Below are 20380 nucleotides of genomic sequence, written 5' to 3'. Positions count from 1 at the left end.
CATGCACATGAGTAGCTCCAACACATTCAGGAGATTTCTGTGCATATTTGGCTCAATATTTGTAACAGTCACAGGGAGAGTACAGTTAGCAGATTGTGGTTATATTTACACTGCTATCCAAACAGATTCTTACTGTTTGGATATGAATATATATTTGCATATCCTAAAATTGGGATTAGCTAATATACTTTCATGTACTTAGATCATGGATGGCTAGCTGTAACAATAAACTCAAAATAAAGCCCAGTACAAAAATTTTTTAATTTATATTTCCTCACTATGAAATAGTCAATCTTTCCCTGTATTTCTATATGCTTACACATATATCTTATATTTATTTTTCTGCTATCTTCTAGTTTTTTTATTTCTTATAAGTGACTTTAGTGGTATTTTTCTTTGGACAAAAATACTACCTCAGATCTTGGAACAATTTTGATCTGAACTATAAAATTATTAAACGTGAATGGATTTTTTTTTTGCCTATAGACAACTTATTCAATCCCCACAACACTCAATACATAAGTACTATAAATAAATAAGGACTACATTCTCCATATTCACTCATATAATAATCACTATAATTTGAGGGATATCATATGTGACCTCAATTCCTCCTCATAACTCCCAAGGGCAGAGATTTCACTCAGACTATATGAGAAACTTCCGCAGTCTCCTGCTAGTAAGTGGGGATAAGACTTCAACCCATCTGATTCCAAGGCCACTCGAAACCAGAAAGCCCACTAGGTTATGAACTGTCTAAGTCAGCAATCACTTGGAATTGTGACTAATTTCCTCTAGAAAAAAAAACACTAGGCCTACAGTGAATACTGGAATGTGCAAGAGTGAAAACAAACTTACTGAGTGTCCTAGTTTTCTACTACTGCTGTAACAAATTATCACAAACTTGGTGTCTTACCCAAATCTATATTGCTTCTTATGTGAAATACAATATACAGTTGACCCTTGAACAACACAGGTTTGAACTGCGCAGGTTCACTTACATGTGGATGTTCTTCACTAAACACGTACCACAGCACTATGCGATCCGTGGTTGGCTGAATCCACTCATGTGGAACCACAGATAAGGAAGGCCGACTATAAAGTTATACATGGGTTTCCAGCTTCGCAGGGGTCAGTGCCCCTAAGGCTGTGTAGTCTAAGAGTCAGCTAAAGTTAAATTCATTCTTATATTTCTGTAGCTCAGACATCTGACATGGGTCTCACTGGCCTGTAATCAAGCTGTGAGCAAGGCTGCATTTTTTTCCCTCCTGGAGGGTGCCGGAGAGACTCCATTTCCTCGCCTTTTCCAGCTGCTGCTGCTTTTTTTTTTTATTATTATTATTGAAGTATAATCAGTTTACAATGTTGTGTCAATTTCTAGTGAGTGTACAGTTTTTCCAGCTTCTTGAGGCAACCTACATTCCTTGGCTGTTGGACCCTTTTTTCCATCTTCAAAGCCAGCAATGCAGCATTTCTCTGACCCTTCCTCGGTCCTTGCATGTCTCTGACCACAGCTGGGAATGGCTCTCTACTTTTCAGGACTTAGATGATTAGACTGGACCCACCTGGATAATCCAGGATAAACTCGCCACTTCTGTGTTTGTAATTTTATCACATCTGAAAATTCCCCCTTTCCCATGGGAAGTGACATTTTTGCAGGTTGTGAAAATTGGAACATGCACATCTTTTAGGGTTTGGAGGGCACTACCCCACCTATACAGTGAGCTAATGTAGGAATGACTGACAGTCAAATTTCCCTGCCAAAGGTTTTTTATTTGGGGGAAGCTGAATGTTGATGTAAGTGAATCTCTAATTAGAAGCCTAATAATGTAAAATAATGTAAATAAATAAAAGTCATAAATAAAGAAAAAATCAAAGAAATTAAAATTTCAGCTAGTAAGGGAGAAAGGAAGATTTTTGAAGGACTGGGTGTTATATTTTGGGATTGGACTAGAGACTGATGCTGGTCTTCATCTGCAAAAAACCAAGTACCTCCAGCTCTCCAGCCATGAAATAGAAGAGGGGTAACCAGTGTGAGGCCCATGAGCAACAAAAAAGATGCCCATCCCAGAGATAGGTTAGCCTTGCTTAGCAGTTTGGTTGGAGCTCTGCATCCCTATATTGTACCTGCTTTCAAAGAGCTGCCCATTTTTTTTCCTCCAAGACTACACATTTTAAAAGTGTCTGAGTTTTTCTGGCATTTTTCTCCTCTTGCCATCAACAGCACCAGAAGTGGCAAAGCAGGGACTGTCACTTTTAGATGCAGGTCATTTGTAAGTTGGGTTTATCTGGGAATGTACATGAGCTGAAGTGGATCCAAAAGGCAAGAGAGGTAAGACTGAGAGGCTGGTGATGTGTCCCACATAAAAGAGAAAAGAGATTTTACTCTGGCTAGAGTTTGTACTGAGGCAGATGGATTTGAGGAAGATGAGCCTGTCATAAGCTTGTATTTCATCAACCTGGAAGTGAACAGCCTGGATTTGAGGAGACAGTTACACATCAGGACTTGGTTATTCTAAAATCCTGCTGCTATCCAGATGTCAGATCCTATTAGCTCTCATATGACCACCAATTTAAAGAGAGACGCTAGGAACACAGTCTCTGGGCTGTCGGCACAATTTTAAATCAAGTCGTCTGAACATATCTATGTTGATCTTTACAAGCCCTTTGTTTACTGTGGGCCTAGGTCTAAATAAAGATTTTTAAATCACTTCATATTTTAACAGGATGTGTAACACTCTCTTTGACATTTTCTCTAAGAGCACCACATCTTAGCTCCTGTCTCCAAATGGGATAAAAGACTATTATAGGTTTGGGAATGTCAGGCCTTTTTCTAGATTTACAGCTATAAATTAAATAAGTTTTATCTTTGAGGTACATCCTTTTCTGTTTTCTGTGTCCCATTTTCGCTATCAAGCAACTGATTTCTTCCTGTTGCCTCTAACTCCCAAGACTTCTTCCTACTGCCCTTCTCAGTGCAGCACTGGTTGTTACAGACTTGCTGTCCCATCTTCCTGCAGACCCATGTAGAATTCATACTCCAAGAGCTCTACTTTTAAAAACTGGTTATCCTAATATAATAAAATATGTGAGGCAAGTGCTAAATACCAGTGGTACTTAAGGATTATCTCTTTATACGTATCACTGATGTATGTGTGTTTGTTTCCTTATTCAGTTATTTAACTACATATTATGAACACTTATTATATATCGTCTACTATGCTAGCTGTTTTACATGTGTTATCTCATTTTTTGGGTCTTCAATACTTTCTTTACCTTTGGCCCAAGGGATAAATGTGGTCATTCCTTACTTCATGGAAACCGCCTCAAGAACATACGAAAACAACTGCGCATATAAATTGCCTAGATACTATGATTAAAAACTGTTATAATATATTAAAACACATAGATATGTGGTATAAGTCTAACAATAAACAAAAATATTTTTAAATGTTTGGAGAGTCCTTGGTAGATGACCCTGGTGAGTTATACTTTGTGTTCTTTAGGACAAGGAATGAACAATGTTAGATTTTCATGCAACCTGGCACTGGCCATCAGGAATGTTATTTTTGGTCAAAGAGCACTTCACTGACCTCGAATTATAACATGCAGTTAGCTTCCTGCTCTGTCATTGAGGCAGGCTGGTTCTAGTTAAGTATGTGCTGAGGTCAAAGCTGAATCGCAGCTATGTCCAAATATAGATTATCTTTCTGAAAACTGTGGCCTCTTTTCTAGGGCTGCCGTGTGTACAGCATGGGGGTTGGACTTCCGCAGAGAAGCAGCCTCTTCTTAGAGAGAGTAGGTCCAGTGAAAAACACTGACTTTTAAAATAAGGAAGAAAGTAGGAGTGTGCAAATTAAATAAAGATAAGTTGTTAAAGGTTAACTAGTTTCTCCCGGTTGTGTTATAAGCAAATGGCATAGTCATTCTCTGGTTCTACAATATTTAGATGTTTTATTTCAGTCACATAGTGGGAGCTGAGAACAAATGTGGGTAAACCAGACACAAAATACCTTCACAGAACATAAGCTAAAACCTATTCCCTTAATCCTTCAGTGTTGAATCATATGTTATGTCTGGACCATAAATGTGAGGAATGCCAAAGTAGCTGGGCTATCGCCATGGTTTGGTAAACACACACATGCCCGCACACACACATACACATGAGAAAAAGCATATCCATGCTGAAAATATGTTATCCTTGCTATTGTATCAGTTTTCTATTGCTGTGTAATAACTTACTGAAGACCTATGGCTTAAAACACCTATTATTTCCCAGGTTCTGTTGATCAGAAGTGTGGCCCAGTGAAGCTGGGGTCTCTGCTCAGGGTCTCACTAGATGGAAACCAAGGTTGTGACCAGGCTATATTCTCATCTGGGTCCTCTTTCAAATGTATTCAGGCTATTGGAAGAATTTATAGATCTTGCATTTATAGGACTGAGGTCCCTGTACTCTTGCTGGCTGCCTTTAGCTCTTAAGGGTCACTCAGGTCCTAGCGACATGGCCCTCTTACAACAAGCTAATTTACTTCTTCACAGCTGGTACTAGACTCTCTCTCCAGTCTGCTACGATGGGAAGGAGTCTTATTTAATGCAATGTAATCACTTGAGTGACTGTAACATCACCTTTGATTTTAGGCCATAACATAGCCTAGCAAGGGAGTGAGTACCTCATTTTATACTCACAGGCCCCACCCACATGCAAGGTGAGGGATTGTAAGCACACATGGGAACAGAATCTTGGAGTCCGTCTTGAAATTACGCCTACAACACCTACTACTCAGAACAAGGCCTGGACTGTGGGAATTACATGACTGAGGAGAGAGCAAAATGTTACTCACCTCCAGAACCTAGAAGTTAAGTATAAACAGTCTCAAGGTGAAGAACACTGCTCTCCAAGAGAAAACCAGGAATAAAAATCTGTAATTGTCTACCAAGTTTCCCAGAGAAAGACACTCAGGTCTGAATCTCAATGTATCCTTTGAACTATGCCTAGGAGAGATGCAAATTCCTACACAGGCCAACAGTCCCGCGGGCAAGGATTTATGGCTGACTATCTAAATGACACCTGTGCCTCAGTCTTAGCAACCCCCAACCCTAACTTCCCAGAAGACTCCTCCTCTCACCACTACATTCCTTCTTAATTATTATATCCAACAGTTGGCTACAAGCCAATATAGCAACATTGAATTCTCTAGAGATAGAGTAAAAAGTCAATATTCAAATTGTAACAGTGACATCTTCTGGAGTAAGATAAAAATAATCAAGTGAGCAAGTTTTGATTCTGGAGTACCTGCACACCACAGAGATATTGTGGGTTTGGTTCCAGACCACTGCAATAAAGTGAAACCACAATAAAACAAGTCACACAAATGTTTTGATTTCCTAGTGCATATAAAAGTTATGCATACAGCATATAGTCGATTAAGTGCCCAAGAGCATTATGTTTAAAGAAAATAATGTACGTACCTCAATTAAAAAATATTTTATTGTGAAAAAGTGCTAATTATCATCTGATAACACAGGGTTGCCACAAACCTTTAATTTGTTAAAAAAAAGAAAAGAAAAGAAAAGAAAAGTACAATATCTTTGCTGTGCACTAAAGAAAAGTACAATAAAATGAGATAGCCTGTATCTGCCCTGTATAATCACCTCTCCTTGAGTGTGGGTGGACCTGTAAATATAACGGGGTAGCCTTTCCTTCGATTAGGTTACATTACATGGCAAAGTGATAGGATAGTCACTCCCACGATTACATTACAGGAGACTCCATCTTGAACAAACTGGGAAAATTTTCTTGGTAGCCTTGAAAAGTAAGGTGCAAAGCTGAGAGGGTCACATGACTAGGCTTTGAGGAGACTTCTAGGTGCTGAATGTAAGCCCAGGTTGGCATCTAGGGGACCTCACACATATACAGTTGCAAGGAACCAAATTCTGCCAATGACCAGAATGAACCTGGAAGAAGACCCTGAGCCTCGGATCTGATCACATCGCAGGCGACACCCTGATTTTGGCCCAGTAAGAGCCTGTGCAGAGGAACCAGCTAACCTCTGACTGAAAAGCTAACCAGTTAAAACTGTGATAATAAGACTCTGTTGCTTTAAGATATTAACTTTGTGGAAATTCTTCATGTAGTGTAGAGACCTAACATATAAACAGATTGATAAATAAATAAGCAAACTAGCAATATTAGTTTTAGGAATTTTATGCAACAGTTCTCAATAAGTGAATCCCAATTGGTCTTATTTGAGTAGCTACAATATTTTCAGGCATTTAAAATGTATTGAAAATGAAAATATGCCTAAAGCAAACACATTTTCTGGTGGTAATCCAGAGGACTGGAGATGACAAACTGAAGCAAAACACTCCTTAAGTGATGAAACAATGCCAAACCAGTGGGAATGTAATCATCTTGCTCCACAAGGTTAATAGAAAGTCTGAGTAATTAATTATGGTAGATATTAGATGTATTCACATATATGCACAGAAGCAAAGGGCACTTACTCTGAAAGTTGTTCACTGAGAAGACTTGAGGATGATAGAATCCCGCTTTGCAAATGCACTGATAGGCTCCAAGCACGAATCCTAGGCCTTTAATTGGCATACACTATGAAACAGAAAAGACAGCAATACAGTTGATCACAGTCTATTTCACAGTATAAAGATGCACAGCTATCTGTCATTGCAACTGGTAACAGAACTATCGTACTTTCCAGAAATAAAATGTCCCACTTTTGAACTTTTATTTTAGGTTTGTTGGCCAACAGACTTTTTTTTAGAAGTAGCAAACTGAGTTTCCTTTCTAAATATATGCCGTTACAGCTGCATTTGCCATACGTCTTTATCTCAGTCAATTGCCATAGGAAGTAATTATAGACATAGGTTTTTTCAATGTCTCAAATATCATCTTACTGCTTTAAGAGACATTTCCTAAGCCTATAAGAATATTTTAAGTGATTCCGTGCTAAATATTTCCACCAGAGCAAAGGTCGGTAAGTAGCTAGATGGACAGACAGATATATAGAAGTTAATATGTGGAAACTGCCCATGAATTAAGTATTTATCAAATTTCACCCTCCAAATAAAAAATACAAATTGATGGAATAACAAAGCAAGTAAACTTTAAATTGTAAATTTAGAAAAGAAAAAAAAGTTGAACTAATAATCCAAAGTGCTTTTTACCTAAAATCTGTTTCATAGATAAATGTTATACATGCACATAAAAAGAAGAAAAACAATGATTGGCTTTCCAAACATGTTACACAGATACACATAATGGACAGCTCCCTAAAGCTTAATATTGGCTTCTTTCAATTATATCACTGAACCCTAGCAAAATTCAGTGTAACATACTTGATTTCTGTTACATTCAATTACATAAGCATGGAATAACTTCTATTAAAATACAGTTTATCAGTAAAGCAGAGTGTTTCAAGAATTTAATCAACACTGAAACTTCTTTTCTGATATCTCTTTAACAAGATCTCAACCTTTTTGCCTTTTTGCCATTATAATCTATTAGAGGAGCTAGGAATTTAGTGAATTTAAAAGTTATAAAGTGTCCCTCTGATACAAAGGCCCTTGAGAGAAAATTCTAAATTATCTAAATAATGCTCCTACAATCTAAGTTTTAATGACTGGTAACAAGATTGATTACTGCATATCATTGAAAACTCCAGCAAATAGTAAAGCATTTATATGTAAGGTAGCAAGAGCTAATACATGCTCTAAATTCACATATTATACCAAGAAAACCTTTGAAAAAAGAGCTTTCTAAAATACCTTCTTGAATATTTTATATAATTAATACCCCCCTTTTTTACCCCACCCAACACCCACATACCCAATTATATCTTTCAATTGAAAACACAGTTCTTCACCCAGAGCAAAATACAAGAGCAGATGAGCACCAGGCAGTTCAACTGAGTTGGCAAGTGTCTATGAAATAACTATTGTGTGCCTAGAGAATTCCTAAAGGACCTGAATGAATTAACATATACTATTTATAAAGGCCCCGTCATATAGTGGATCAGATCATATTTCTGAATTGTATAAACAAAAGGGCAATTATAACAATTACTTTGGAGAAGCACTAGTATGGTGAAGAGATCATATTATTTGTGGTCAGTCAGAAAATACATATTTGAATTCTGACTTTAATCACTTACTATGTGGATTTGGGCTGTTCTCCTAAATTCTCTAAAGCCTTATTATTATTTTTTAGTTTGTAAGAACAATCACTCAGTCAGATGCAGGTCCAGTTTGAAGAAGGCAGAACTACCAAGATGTCCTAACCGGTGCAATATGGGGTATAAGAGGAAGAGAAGAATAAAGGATGACTCCAGTGATCTTGGTCTGAGCAACCTTAAGAATGGAGATGCCATCATTGAGCTGGGAAAGGCTGCAGGTGAAGTCGATTTGGAGAAAAGAGCAGAAATTCAGTTTTACAAATGTTAATGAAGTGTCTATTTGAAATTTAATTCTCAATATCAAATAGGCAGTCTGATAAAGTAGTATGGAATTTAGGAGAGATGTCTGGGCTGTATAATTTGGGATTCATTTGCTTACAGATGACAGATAAAGCCATGAGAGAAGACTAGACCATTAAGGGAGTGCCTGTAGGCAGTGAAGTAAATAAGTGGTGAGACTTGGGACCCTCCTTAGGAGGCTAAGAGGTGAGGCAGAAAGGACGAAGCAAAGGATACTGAGAAGAGCAATTCAATGAGGTGTCATTATTTAATTAACTAGACAGCGATACTAAGTGCATAACATGGAATTTCTTGTGAGTTACACCAACTAAACATTCATCTGGCCAAGATACGTCCAGGTAAAACAAGTCTTGGACACTAAGAATATAGCAGTGTACTTTAAATATTCTGCTTCACTGGAGGTTAACGCTATTCATTCAATCAGCACTAAATCCCTGGTAATGTCACTTGGCAATGCAACACTGACTCAGATGAGAATTTTAAATGTCTAAGGCAGATCTGAAAGTTTATTGGAACAAGAATACCTCTTTAATATAAGTTAACTATAGAGCTGAAAGAAAAATCAAGTTTCTAAAAAATCTACTTGATTAGATAAATATCACCAAATATAAAGTCCCCTGAACTTAAAAAAATGCTTCCTAATTATGGGAAATACTGCAATATGAATTATTAGTTACCTCAAACTGTTTTAGTCTTAAATTATCTTATATTCTCAAAGAAAAATTTTTAAATGTTCAACCAGTTAAATTCAATAAAAGAATATCACTCTGAAGCATACACTCCAAGATTGTGGAGCCTGTGTGGACCTAAATGTGCTGCTGCTTACATACACTTGTCTTGGAGTGTTACAAGTGATCTTGGCTTATTTTTCTCTTAATGATTGTAATTTTTCACTCAACTTGCCATACTTTCATGCTCCATCCACCACCACCATTCTATAGCTACTCCAATTTGGCCACCTCCAACCAAACTTTTACCTTTTTAAAAATGAGGCAATTGGTTTATTAGTCAAGCTAGTTTGGTTTTTTTTTAATCTCCATAAGTGTAGTGACTACTCAACCTTTATTTATTGTATTTGGACTGAATATCTGCCTTTTGTAATGTTTTCTCCTTAGGAATTTAGAATATAAGCAAAAATCTTCATTAAATATAGGAGAAACTTCAGACTTTAACTCTAACATTCATTTAAGATAATCATTTTAGATATTAAAGATATTTATTTTATATATTCAAATCTAAATTTTTCTACTTTAACTTTATAGAAGTCCAAGAGGGTAGAAATTGAAAAAACAGCCCTTCTTGTTCCATAAGGGTAGCTCTTCCATGATGGCCTTTGATAAACATTAAGTTTCTTATATTAAGAGTTATAGCCCCCTTGTGAGTGAGGTAGGTGCTCACAAGATTGCATGCCTTCTTTGATGAACCTTACCAAGCCATCAGCAGAGATTTCCTAAAGAGAGCTCTAGAGAACACATAATCATAGTTAGGTTCCTAAGAGTAATCCACATCCAGATGGGAAGAGATGGTGGTTAAGAATATAGAGCAAAATGGATAGATTGCTAGGAAGTATACAACCTACCAAATCTGAGTCATGAAGAAATGAAAAACCTAAGCAAACTTTATACTAGTAAGGAGACTGAATCAGTAATCAAAAACTTCCTAATAGAGAAAAGCCCAGGCCTCATTGGACAAGATAGCCTCATAGGACAAGACTACCAAACATTTAAAGATGAATTAACATCAATATTTCTCAAACTGTTCCAAAAATTGAAGAGAGAACACTTCCTAACTCATTTTATGAGGTCAGCATTACTCTGATATCAAAGCCAGCCAAAGATAATACAAGAAAAGAAAATTGCAAACCAATAATCCTGATTAGTATTGTTGTGAAAAATTTTAACAAAATGCTAGCAAACCATATTCAACATCACATTAAAAGGATATATACCATGACAAAGTAGGATTTATTCTTGGGATACGAGAAGGTTCATCTTACAAAAATCAATCAATGTAATACACCGCATTCACAGAATGAAGGACAAAAACTACATGATCATTTCAATTAAAGCAGAAAAAGCATTTGATAAAATTCAACACATTTTCATGATAAAAATGTCAACAAACTAGGAATAGAAGGAAACTATCTCAACATAATAATAGTCATATATGAAAAGCCTGTAACTAACATCACATTCAATGAATGTGAAAAGCTGAAACAAGGAAAGGATGCCCACTGTTACCTCTTCTGTTCAGCACAGTATTAGAAGTCCTAGCAAGAGCAATTAGGCAAGAAAAATAAATAAAAGGCAGCCAAAAAGAAAATGAATAAGTTCAATTACCTCTGTTTGCAGATGACATGATCTCATATGTAGAAAACCCTAAAGATCCCCATCCCCTGCCAAAAATAAGCTTTTGTAACTAATAAACATATTTAGCTAAGTTCCAGGATATGAAATCAAAATATAAAGTTGGTTGACTGTTAAATGTTAACAATGAACAATCCAGAAGGAGTTTTTAAAAATCTCATTTATAATAGCTTCGAATAGAATGAAATACTTTGAAACAAATTTAAACCAAGGATGTGAAAGACTTATAAACTAAAAACCAGGAAACATTGCTGAAAGATATTAGAGAAGACAAACAAAAGTAATGACATCGGGGGGGGGGGGGTGGTCCAAAATGGCAACCTAGGAAGACCCTGATCTCACTTTCTCCCACAGATACACCAAATCTACAGCTACAGATGAATCATTTCTTTGTGAAGATCTGAAAATGAGATGACCTGTTTCTCCACAACAAAGAATAAAAGGACCACACTGAGATGGGTAGGAAAGGGAGAGACACAATCTTAACAAAAGCCCCACTCTTGGAGTGATGACACAAAATAGGGAGGAATCTCACCAGTCTGGCACTTCTTCTGGAGGAGCAAGGGGTTAGTGCCCGACATCAAGCACCCCAACCCCTGGGATCTGCAACAGGAAGATGAGCCCAAAAAACATGTGGCTTAGAAAACTAAAGTGCTACCGGAAACTCAGATTCCCCTTTTAAAGGGCGCATGTGTACTCTCACTCACCCTGAGACCCAGAGAGAAAATAGCAGTTTGGAATTTATGTTGTTATCAATTTAAAGTAGGCCATTATAGACTCCTAAAAGAAAACTCCTAAGCTCTTTGACATCTATGATATTTTTGTGGATCCGACTCCAAAGGCAAGGGAAACAAAAGCGAAAATAAACAAATGAGACTACATGAAACTAAAAAGCTTTTGAAGAGAAAATGAAACCATCATCAAAATGAAAAGGCAACCTACTTAATGGGAGAAGATATTTGCAAATCATATATCCAATAAGGGGCTGATATATAGAACTTAACAGCCAAAAAAAAAAAAAAAAAATTGCCATGTGATCCAATAATCCCACTTCTGGGTATATATCCAAAAGAACTGAAAGCAGGGTCTTGAAAAGATATTTACACACCCATGTTCACTGCAGCATTATTCATAATAGCCAAGAGGGGGAAGAAACTCAAATGTTCACCAATGGATTAAGTAAAGAATATGTGGATATGCATATGCAATGGAATTATTACTCAGCCTTAAAAAAGATGGCAATCCTGTCACATACAACAACATGGATGGACCCTGAGCACTTTATTCTCAATGAAATAAGCCAGTTACAAACATCACAAACACTGCATTATTCCACCTATCTATGGTATCTAAAGTAATTAAACTCATGGAAAAATAAAGTGGAATGGTGGTTGCAAGGGACATGGGGCAGTGGGAAATGAGAAGTTGTCTAATGGGCACAGAGTTTCAATTTGTAAGATGAAAAAGTTCTAGAGATCTGTTCCACAACAATGTGAAAGTAATGTATACTACTGAACAGTACATTTAAAAATGATTAATATGGTAAATTTTGTGTTACATATTTTTTAACACGATTAAAAATAAAAAAGGAGTTTAGAGCAAAATAGTCTTTCTTCCTCAACAATAGTTATGTAAAGACTACAGGTTATATTGCAATACGTAATTGGCATGACATACGATCCTTCTTAACTCCTGGTAAACAGAAATGCAGGGCAAAACCTGGCTAGCCTGAACTATGAAGATTTTGTATGGAGATACTATAGAGCAATGAAATGGCTAAAATGAAGGCCAAAATCAAATATGTACAGGGGAAGTCTTGTTTGGCATTTAATGCAAACAATGCTTGTGCCTACGGATCACATTTACATGTCATTCTGAAGAAAAACTAATTTAGACTGAAAGAGGGCAAAAATGCAAATACAATAAAATTCACAATTCAAAATCCTCTACAAACCTTTTAAACACCTTTCTTTCTTTTTTTTTTTTAACTTTGTTTTAGAATCCTCCTAAAATGTGAAATGTTTTCTGGCTTCTCTGGACTGAACACCATGAACAAAATTTAACATTTTTTTCATGAGTCAGAATCATTACTGAACTGTGCTTAAATACACTAATGCCCTCTGGAGCTATTGATAGTTTATAGCTATTTTCTCATTCACCAAATAGCCCAGACTGCTGGACTTTTTGAGTCCTTTTGCTTAGTTTTTATATGTTTTCTTCTTTCTTTTTAATTTTGTTGTCATACTTTAATTGTAAAATACAGATTTATTTCTAGAAGTGTCTTTTCCCTGCTATATTACAGTTATAATTGCCTGTATACAAGGAAACTAGATCAGCAAACATACAAAGCTAGAGTACATGAGATAATATATAACAAAGTAAGAGTAAATAACATAATAGTAAATGGTTCACATTTACTCAGTGTTTGGTATATGTCAGGTCCTGTTCTAAGCAGTGCATAAGCATTAACACATTTAACCCTACATCAATTCTATTATTATCTCCATCTTAAAGATGAGAAAATTAAGGCACAGACTGCTAAGGTAACTTGCCCAAAGCTTTAAGCAGCAGAGCCAGGATTCAACCCCAGGAGAATAATTAGTTTCCATGAAATATAAGTGCATAGTAACATCCCATAAACAGGAGCAGATGCTACCGTCTACTCACTTGGGAATCTATTTTGATTGTTCCAAGAACTTTATTTTTTTCATTCTTCTTGGTTTCAAGCAATATTCCAAATGGATTAGTTTGCTGGATCATTAAGCTTCATGTATGTGAAAGTTATTAATTTTAAAATGCATATATGATACGTATTTTAAGAAATGCAGTTAATTCCCATGCCTGTTACAAATTTAAAAAATAAGCCCCTCCCTTCCCAAAGCAGAGTCCTCAGCTCAGAGTTTAGAAAATGAATCTTCATTTCACAGCATATCAATAGAGTATCTCTTCCCTACCTGAATTTCTGAAAACAGAAGCCCTTCAGGTCCAGGGAGAATCCTGAGGCCAGTTCACAGGTGCTTATCCCTAAACTACACTCAGCAAGCATAGCAGTGGAAACTAGGGAGTCCACAACAGTCTGAATTGTCATTTCTTTCTCTTTGGTGGCAAAAGCACAGTTCTATTCTTCTTTGACAGAAGACTTATTTAATTCTGGAAAGGGTTTCCTGCTATAAAGAATTTGCTGAGCCTTATTCAAGCCTTGTTCTGATGGCAACACCACAGAGGCATAAGGACAGACGAAAGGCTTGACCTGGCAAAATGAAGTAGTAACTGGGTCTTACAGGTTATTTTAAAAAGCCAGCAGCTTTTATTTTTATTTTACTCCTTTAATGTAACTTGTGAAGAAATGCTGTAAAATGCTGAATCTAGTCATTTGGGAGTGGGTTTGGGGGAAGCTGGTATTAAAACAGGTTAATTATAATAACATCTGGTGATACTTCTCCACGACTATCAGCAAAGTTTATTAAAACAAAAGGAAACACTCAAAGAGGGGAAATCTAAAAGGCCTCCAGGCAATGATAGGGTACACATCACCCACATATTTCATCAAACCATCTTCCAGGAAAACAAGAACTCATGAATAACAAATAATGCAGCATTTCACCAGGGAGGAAAAGAACTACATTTGTCTCTATTATTCATTAGCTGCCAGAGAACCTGGTTTAAAAAGCTTGATGGACTTGGGGGTAGGGGGTGTGTATGTGAAGGGATGTTTCTTTTCTGACATAGTTAAAATGAAAAAAGAAATTATTTTCTATTATTAATTTTTGAAGTGTTTTTGTTATATGCACTGACCAAATCTCACAATACAGGGCTAACGAATGGCAATGCAGCATCTGGTGCAGACGCATTACAAGTCTAACTTCACACTGACACACAGCAAGATGCTTTGTGGGGGTTGAAACTGACTCAGGAAAATGTTACGATTGTATCTCATTGAGAGAGCGAGCCAATTTTCTAAACCTTCTTACAGAAAAAAAGCCCCAAAGGCTTGATAAAGATAAGTTCTTAATAGCTCAACACTTTTAAAAATAGAACAATGCCCTCCACTAAAACACAAACTCACTATGACACATCTCTGCTCTACCTTTGACTCCCTGTGCTTCCTGTGATCACAGATCATAAGCAGTGGGGACTTCTGTCTTATTTTTGACTTAATTTAGCTCTTGTTTCCTGAGCTCCATTGTATGCTCTTTGCTGCAGCAACAAAGTGAAACAAAGTCATGGTCTAATTCTCAAAGAGCTTACAACCCATAAGCACAAAAGCAAAATCAAAGTTGCTACCTTGTTCATAGCTAAAGAGCCTCATGTATGTTTCTGAGTAGTCAACTGTTTGCAAAATACAAATTGCCATACTAAGAAAGAAATCAATGAAAGAATATATAATTTCAATTTTATAAAATTCAAAAACTTGTAAAATTTTAATAAAGTATTGTTTAAGCACATATACATAAGTGAAATGATAAAGAATAGAAGTGATAACATAAACTTCAGGATAATGGTTACCTTTTGGTGGGGCAGATGGGTATAGAATGACAGAGGAGCATACAGGGGGCTTCTGAGGTACTGGTAACAATCTATTTTTTAACCTGGACATTGGGTACAATCTTCTTCACAGCAATAGCCCCAATTCCTAGCACAGTGCCTGGAATATAGTAGGTACTCAATAAATATTACTGAAATGAAAGAAGGAAGGAACTGACTATAATTTCTGGCTGTGATACATTATTTTATAGTGGGATGACATTCCCACCAAAACCAATTAGAACATCCAGATAAAATAGAAGGAAGGAATGAAGGGACAAACAAATGAATGAATTAACCTACCTACCTATGTGGAGGCATCAGAAAGCTGACAATGGAGCCCAAATCAAGAGGCCAAGATCACAGAAATAAGGAAAATCTACAGATATTCTATATTCCTTATTTACACATCAAACTGAGTATTTTATGATATGAGGCATTGGGGGAAGACTCAGAATCCAGACAGGTAGATGGTAAGAAGTAGAGAAGCCAGCAAAGTTTTAGTAATCTTACAGTCCTCAGGAAAAAAATTAATCAATTTGAGGGCTGCAAGTATACTCAAGCCTTAAGGACAAAATCCTAGAGGGAATGAAAAGCAAAGAAATAAGACTGAGACTCAAACATTTCTCTTGAATTTTTCAGCTGTCTAGAGTGAAAATCAAAGAAACAAAGCAGATGCTGAAGAGAAACAGAGTTAAGTTTTTGGCAGAATCACAACGTTAAATTCCTAATTGGAATTTAGGATCTTTCAAGGATGAAGGGCCCTTGTAAATATCTCAGTGAGCCCCCTAGAATGTTATACATGTAGAAGTAAATAAGGAGTAGTTTGAGTGTTTCACTGAATTCTGTCTATCTTTGGGAAAGATCAAGTACTGGTTAGATTAAGGTGATCTGTCTCTATCTAGTTACTTATCAGAGACAGGGTAAAGCCTCTCTGGAAGAAGGTAATGTGCTATAACAACACAATGTCTGGCAATCACTCTTAAATGACCAAATACCAAGAAATAAACAGACAATAGAAACAGATCCACGAATGACCAGGTGCTCAAACTACTGACAGCAATTTTTAAATAGCGATAATCAACATGTCCAAGAAAGTAGAGGACTATTTTTAGAAAAACTGGAACCTAATTTTTAGAAAAAAAATAAAATAGATATTCTGAAACTAACAAAACCAAGATTGGATACCAGAGAAGAAAGGAGAAGCCAACTAGAAGACAGGTTAGCAGAAAATACCCAGTCTGAAGCTGGAAAACTAAATTGAATAAAATTATTCAAAAGAACATAAAGTACATACAAATATAGAAAAGGGATCTAATATACATGTATTTGGAGTCACATAAAGGGAGAAGATAGAAGCAACGTTAGACTAAATATATCTAGCTACCAATTCAAGACGTGCTATATACCCCAAAGTGGATAAAGATCATAGTCTAACTGGAAAACCAAACACACACACACAAATCTTAAAGTAGCCAGAGGAAAAAAGATCATACTTAACAAATGAGTAGCAACAAGTTTGAGAACTGTTTTCAAAACAGAAATAATAGAAACAAGAGGTGCGAGGGCTGCCCCGGCTCGGGTGACTGGGGCGGCGGTTCCCCCGGGTCCTGGGGTCGCGCCCTGGGCGCTCGTGTGCGGGGCCGAGTGCTGGGGCGGCTCACCTGGCCGCGCGGGCGGGCGGCGGCGGCGGCAGCGAGCGCGGGGCGCAGGTGCCCTTGAAGAATGGATGATGATGATTTTGGTGGTTTGGAGGCAGCAGAGATTTTTGGTGGGAATGGTGAAACCCAAACTACATCTCCAGCTATTCCTTGGGCTGCTTTTCCTACAGGGAAAAATGGAATTTCCATTGTAAACTGCCTTCCAGAATTTATGGTAGAGCTTCACTGACGTTGCCACTGATGCCAAAGTGGAATAAAGTAGCTGGAGTCCATCTTGCCCCAGCTTCTCCTGAAATTGTACTGGACCATGACCACACTTCTCCTTCTGTTGGCTCCTCTCTTCTGAGCCCATCATTTCCTCGCCAGAGAATACACATACAGACAACAGCATTGTCAGTCAGACGGTTCCTAAAGCACAGATTCAGCAATCAACGCACACTCATCTGGATATCTCATTTTTTCCATTGGGTTTAACTGATGAGAAAAGTAATGGAACAATTGCTCCTGTGGGTGATTCTGAGGATCCTGGAGCCAATGTATCAAACATACAGCTTCAGCAGAAAATTGCAAGTCTGGAGATGAAACTCAAAGTTTCTGAAGAAGGAAAACAGAGAATTAAAGAGGATGTGGAATCATTGATGGAAAAACATAGTGTCTTAGAAAAAGATTCCCTTAAAGAAAAAGAGCAAGAGGGCATTTATTTTCAAGATAGATACAAAGAACTTCAGGAAAAACATAAACAAGAATTAGAAGACATAAGGGAAGCTGGTCATGAGCCCTCAGCATCATTGTGGATTAATATAAGGCACTACTGCAGTCTTCAGTTAAGCAACAAGTAGAAGCAATTGAAAAACAGTACATTTCTGCAACTGAGAAATAAGCACTCAAGTGTGAGAAGTTGTTAAATATTCAGCATCAGCGGCTGCTTGAAATGCTAGATACAGAGAAGGAACTGTTAAAAGAAAAAATAAGGGAAGCTTTGATTCAGCAACCTCAAGAACAGAAGGAAATATTGGAAAAAGGTTTGAAGGAAGAAAGACAAAGAAATAAAGAAGCATTAGTATCTGCTGCAAAGCTTGAGAAAGAAGAAATGAAAGAAGCAGTTTTAAAAGCCATAGAAGAGGAAAGAAAACACTTGGGAAAAGCTCACACTGAAGAAACGGAGTTATGGAAGACTGAGCACACAAAAGATCAAGAGAAAGTATCTTAGGAGATTCAAAAAGCTATACAAGAGCAAAGAAAAATTAGTCAGGAAACTGTTAAGGCAGCAATAATACAAGAGCAGAAACATAGTGAAAAGGCTGTGGAAGAGGCCATGAAGAGAACAAGAGAGGAATTGATAGAGTATGTAAAGGAGCAGAAAAGGCTTGATCAAGTCATCCACCAAAGAAGTCTGTCCAGCTTGGGACTCTTCCTCTCCTGTGCTCGGAAACAGTTAAGTGCCCTGATAGCCACAGAACCAGCTGACATGGAGAAAGGGGAGCACGACAAGCTAGCCGCACTGGCAACGGTAAATCACGAGACCCCTGAAATACACGCTGTGAATTTTAAAGATGCTTTTGTTTTCTTTCCAAACCTTGGAAAATTGATTTCCAGTCGAACGATAAACCAAAACAATATTTAGAAAAACTACAAGAGATTTAATTTATTTTCTTTTGTTTTTCTCCTTCTCTTTACCTTTACTATCATTTTATTAGTAGTAGTAATAGCAGCAACAGAAAGTAAGAAGGGACCCTGAAACCACTGAAAATTGCCACATTACCAAAAGTTAAAAGTACATGCTATGGCCTCTGGTGGCCTGTTACATTGTATTTGGCAAAAGTAGTAAGTATCTTTACATACTGTTTCACAGTGACTCTTGATAAGACTCTAGAATGTAATCATACATTTATTTGATTTTGAGGATAGAAACAGCATGGTTTTCAACATCACCTATTTATCTATGTAACTTAAATATAAAACACTGATATAAGAGCAAAGCATTCTCATATTACAAGACCTCTCTTCTGCAGTGGGATCTATGTATTTTCATTGATAATAATTAAAAACACTAAAGATTAATTAATTCAACTTTGATCTGATATATCACTGAAAGTCATAGATGTGTGTTCTATGCTTACTTCCTATTTCTATTCTTCAAGTCACTATGAACCAATAATACCATTTTTCTTATGAATCATACCATGAACTTAATCTCTAAAAAGAGAGTGTAATATACCTGTTTGTAGGAATTCAAGTTCAAATATGAGAGATGGGAAATCCTCCAGTATTTCAGAATGTACTTAATTCATGAGCAGTATGCTTCAATGTAAACTTATGAGGGGTTTTTTTGAAGATCAAAACTAAAATACTGTCATTAAAAATGTATGCAAATGTCTTGTTTTCTGAAATGCTCCTAGTTTCATGGGCTTTGTACTTTTCTGGGATTTCTCATGTAATAAAAAGCTTCAAAAGTGAAAAAAAAAAGAAATAATAGAAACAAGAAAATAATAGAATGACATCATTAAAGTGCTAAAAGAAGGGAAAACCCTAGAATTATTTCCCAAGAGAAAATATCCCTTCAGATTTGAAATAAAGGTATTTCAAGTCAAACTAAACCTGAAAAAATTCCTTATTACCAGACCTATGACAAAATAAATGTTAAAGAAATTTTCAAGCAGAAGAAAAAGTATGCCAGACAGAAGCACAAAAATACAGGATATAATGAATAGTAATGGAAAGTAAATATATGGGTGAGTCTAAATTAAAATGGTACAAGGTAGTAATAGTAAATAATAATTCTCCTGCGCTTTAAGATATATACTGACTTAAAATTCAAGGCAAAAGGGAAGGGAAAGGGTAAGATGCTGTAAAAGATGCTGACACCCTATTTTGTCTGGGAAAGGTAAAAGGAATAACTTACATTGTTTGTACTAAGGTAAAGATGTATGTTATAATCCATAGAGTAACTACTAAAAGTATAGAAAAACAGCATATAACTAACAGCCACAGAAAAGAGTGGAATACTAATAAGAAGAAATAATAGATTAATGCCAACTAAAGCAAGAAAAGAGATAGAAAGGAATATAATGGGACAGATAGAAAAATATTAGTATAATATATATGAATAAAATGCACAAGAAGGGAAGAAGGAAAATAGAAAAACAAGCAGGCTGTCCGATTTCTAACAGTGATTTTTTTTTTAATTTGCAAACATTGTGTGGTTTGTCTAGTGATGAGTAGAAAACATTGCATTTGTACAGTAGGGCTATTAGATTACTATGCTGTATGTTTACATTTTAATAAAATGAATAACAGGAAAAATTAATGTTTTTTTTAATCAAGATAGTCATTACTTTTT

General features: G+C 36.5%; 1 protein-coding gene and 1 pseudogene across 1 annotated transcript in view; one reads left to right on the top strand and one right to left on the bottom strand.

Annotated features, from left to right (window-relative positions):
* GPR158 (G protein-coupled receptor 158) overlaps window positions 1–20380 on the bottom strand; it is a 304191-nt gene that overhangs the window by 155250 nt on the left and 128561 nt on the right. Inside the window, exon 3 of the mRNA XM_010965075.3 lies at window positions 6505–6607. Coding sequence (XP_010963377.2) covers window positions 6505–6607 — 103 coding nt within the window. The remainder of the gene's footprint in view (window positions 1–6504; window positions 6608–20380) is intronic.
* LOC105076855 (coiled-coil domain-containing protein 91-like) lies at window positions 17050–18664 on the top strand (annotated as a pseudogene).

The sequence above is a fragment of the Camelus bactrianus genome, chromosome 35 (assembly GCF_048773025.1).
Source record: "Camelus bactrianus isolate YW-2024 breed Bactrian camel chromosome 35, ASM4877302v1, whole genome shotgun sequence".
NCBI lineage: Eukaryota > Metazoa > Chordata > Mammalia > Artiodactyla > Camelidae > Camelus > Camelus bactrianus.
Note: the sequence above shows the minus strand (reverse complement) of the source record. Positions and strands in the feature narration are given on the sequence as shown.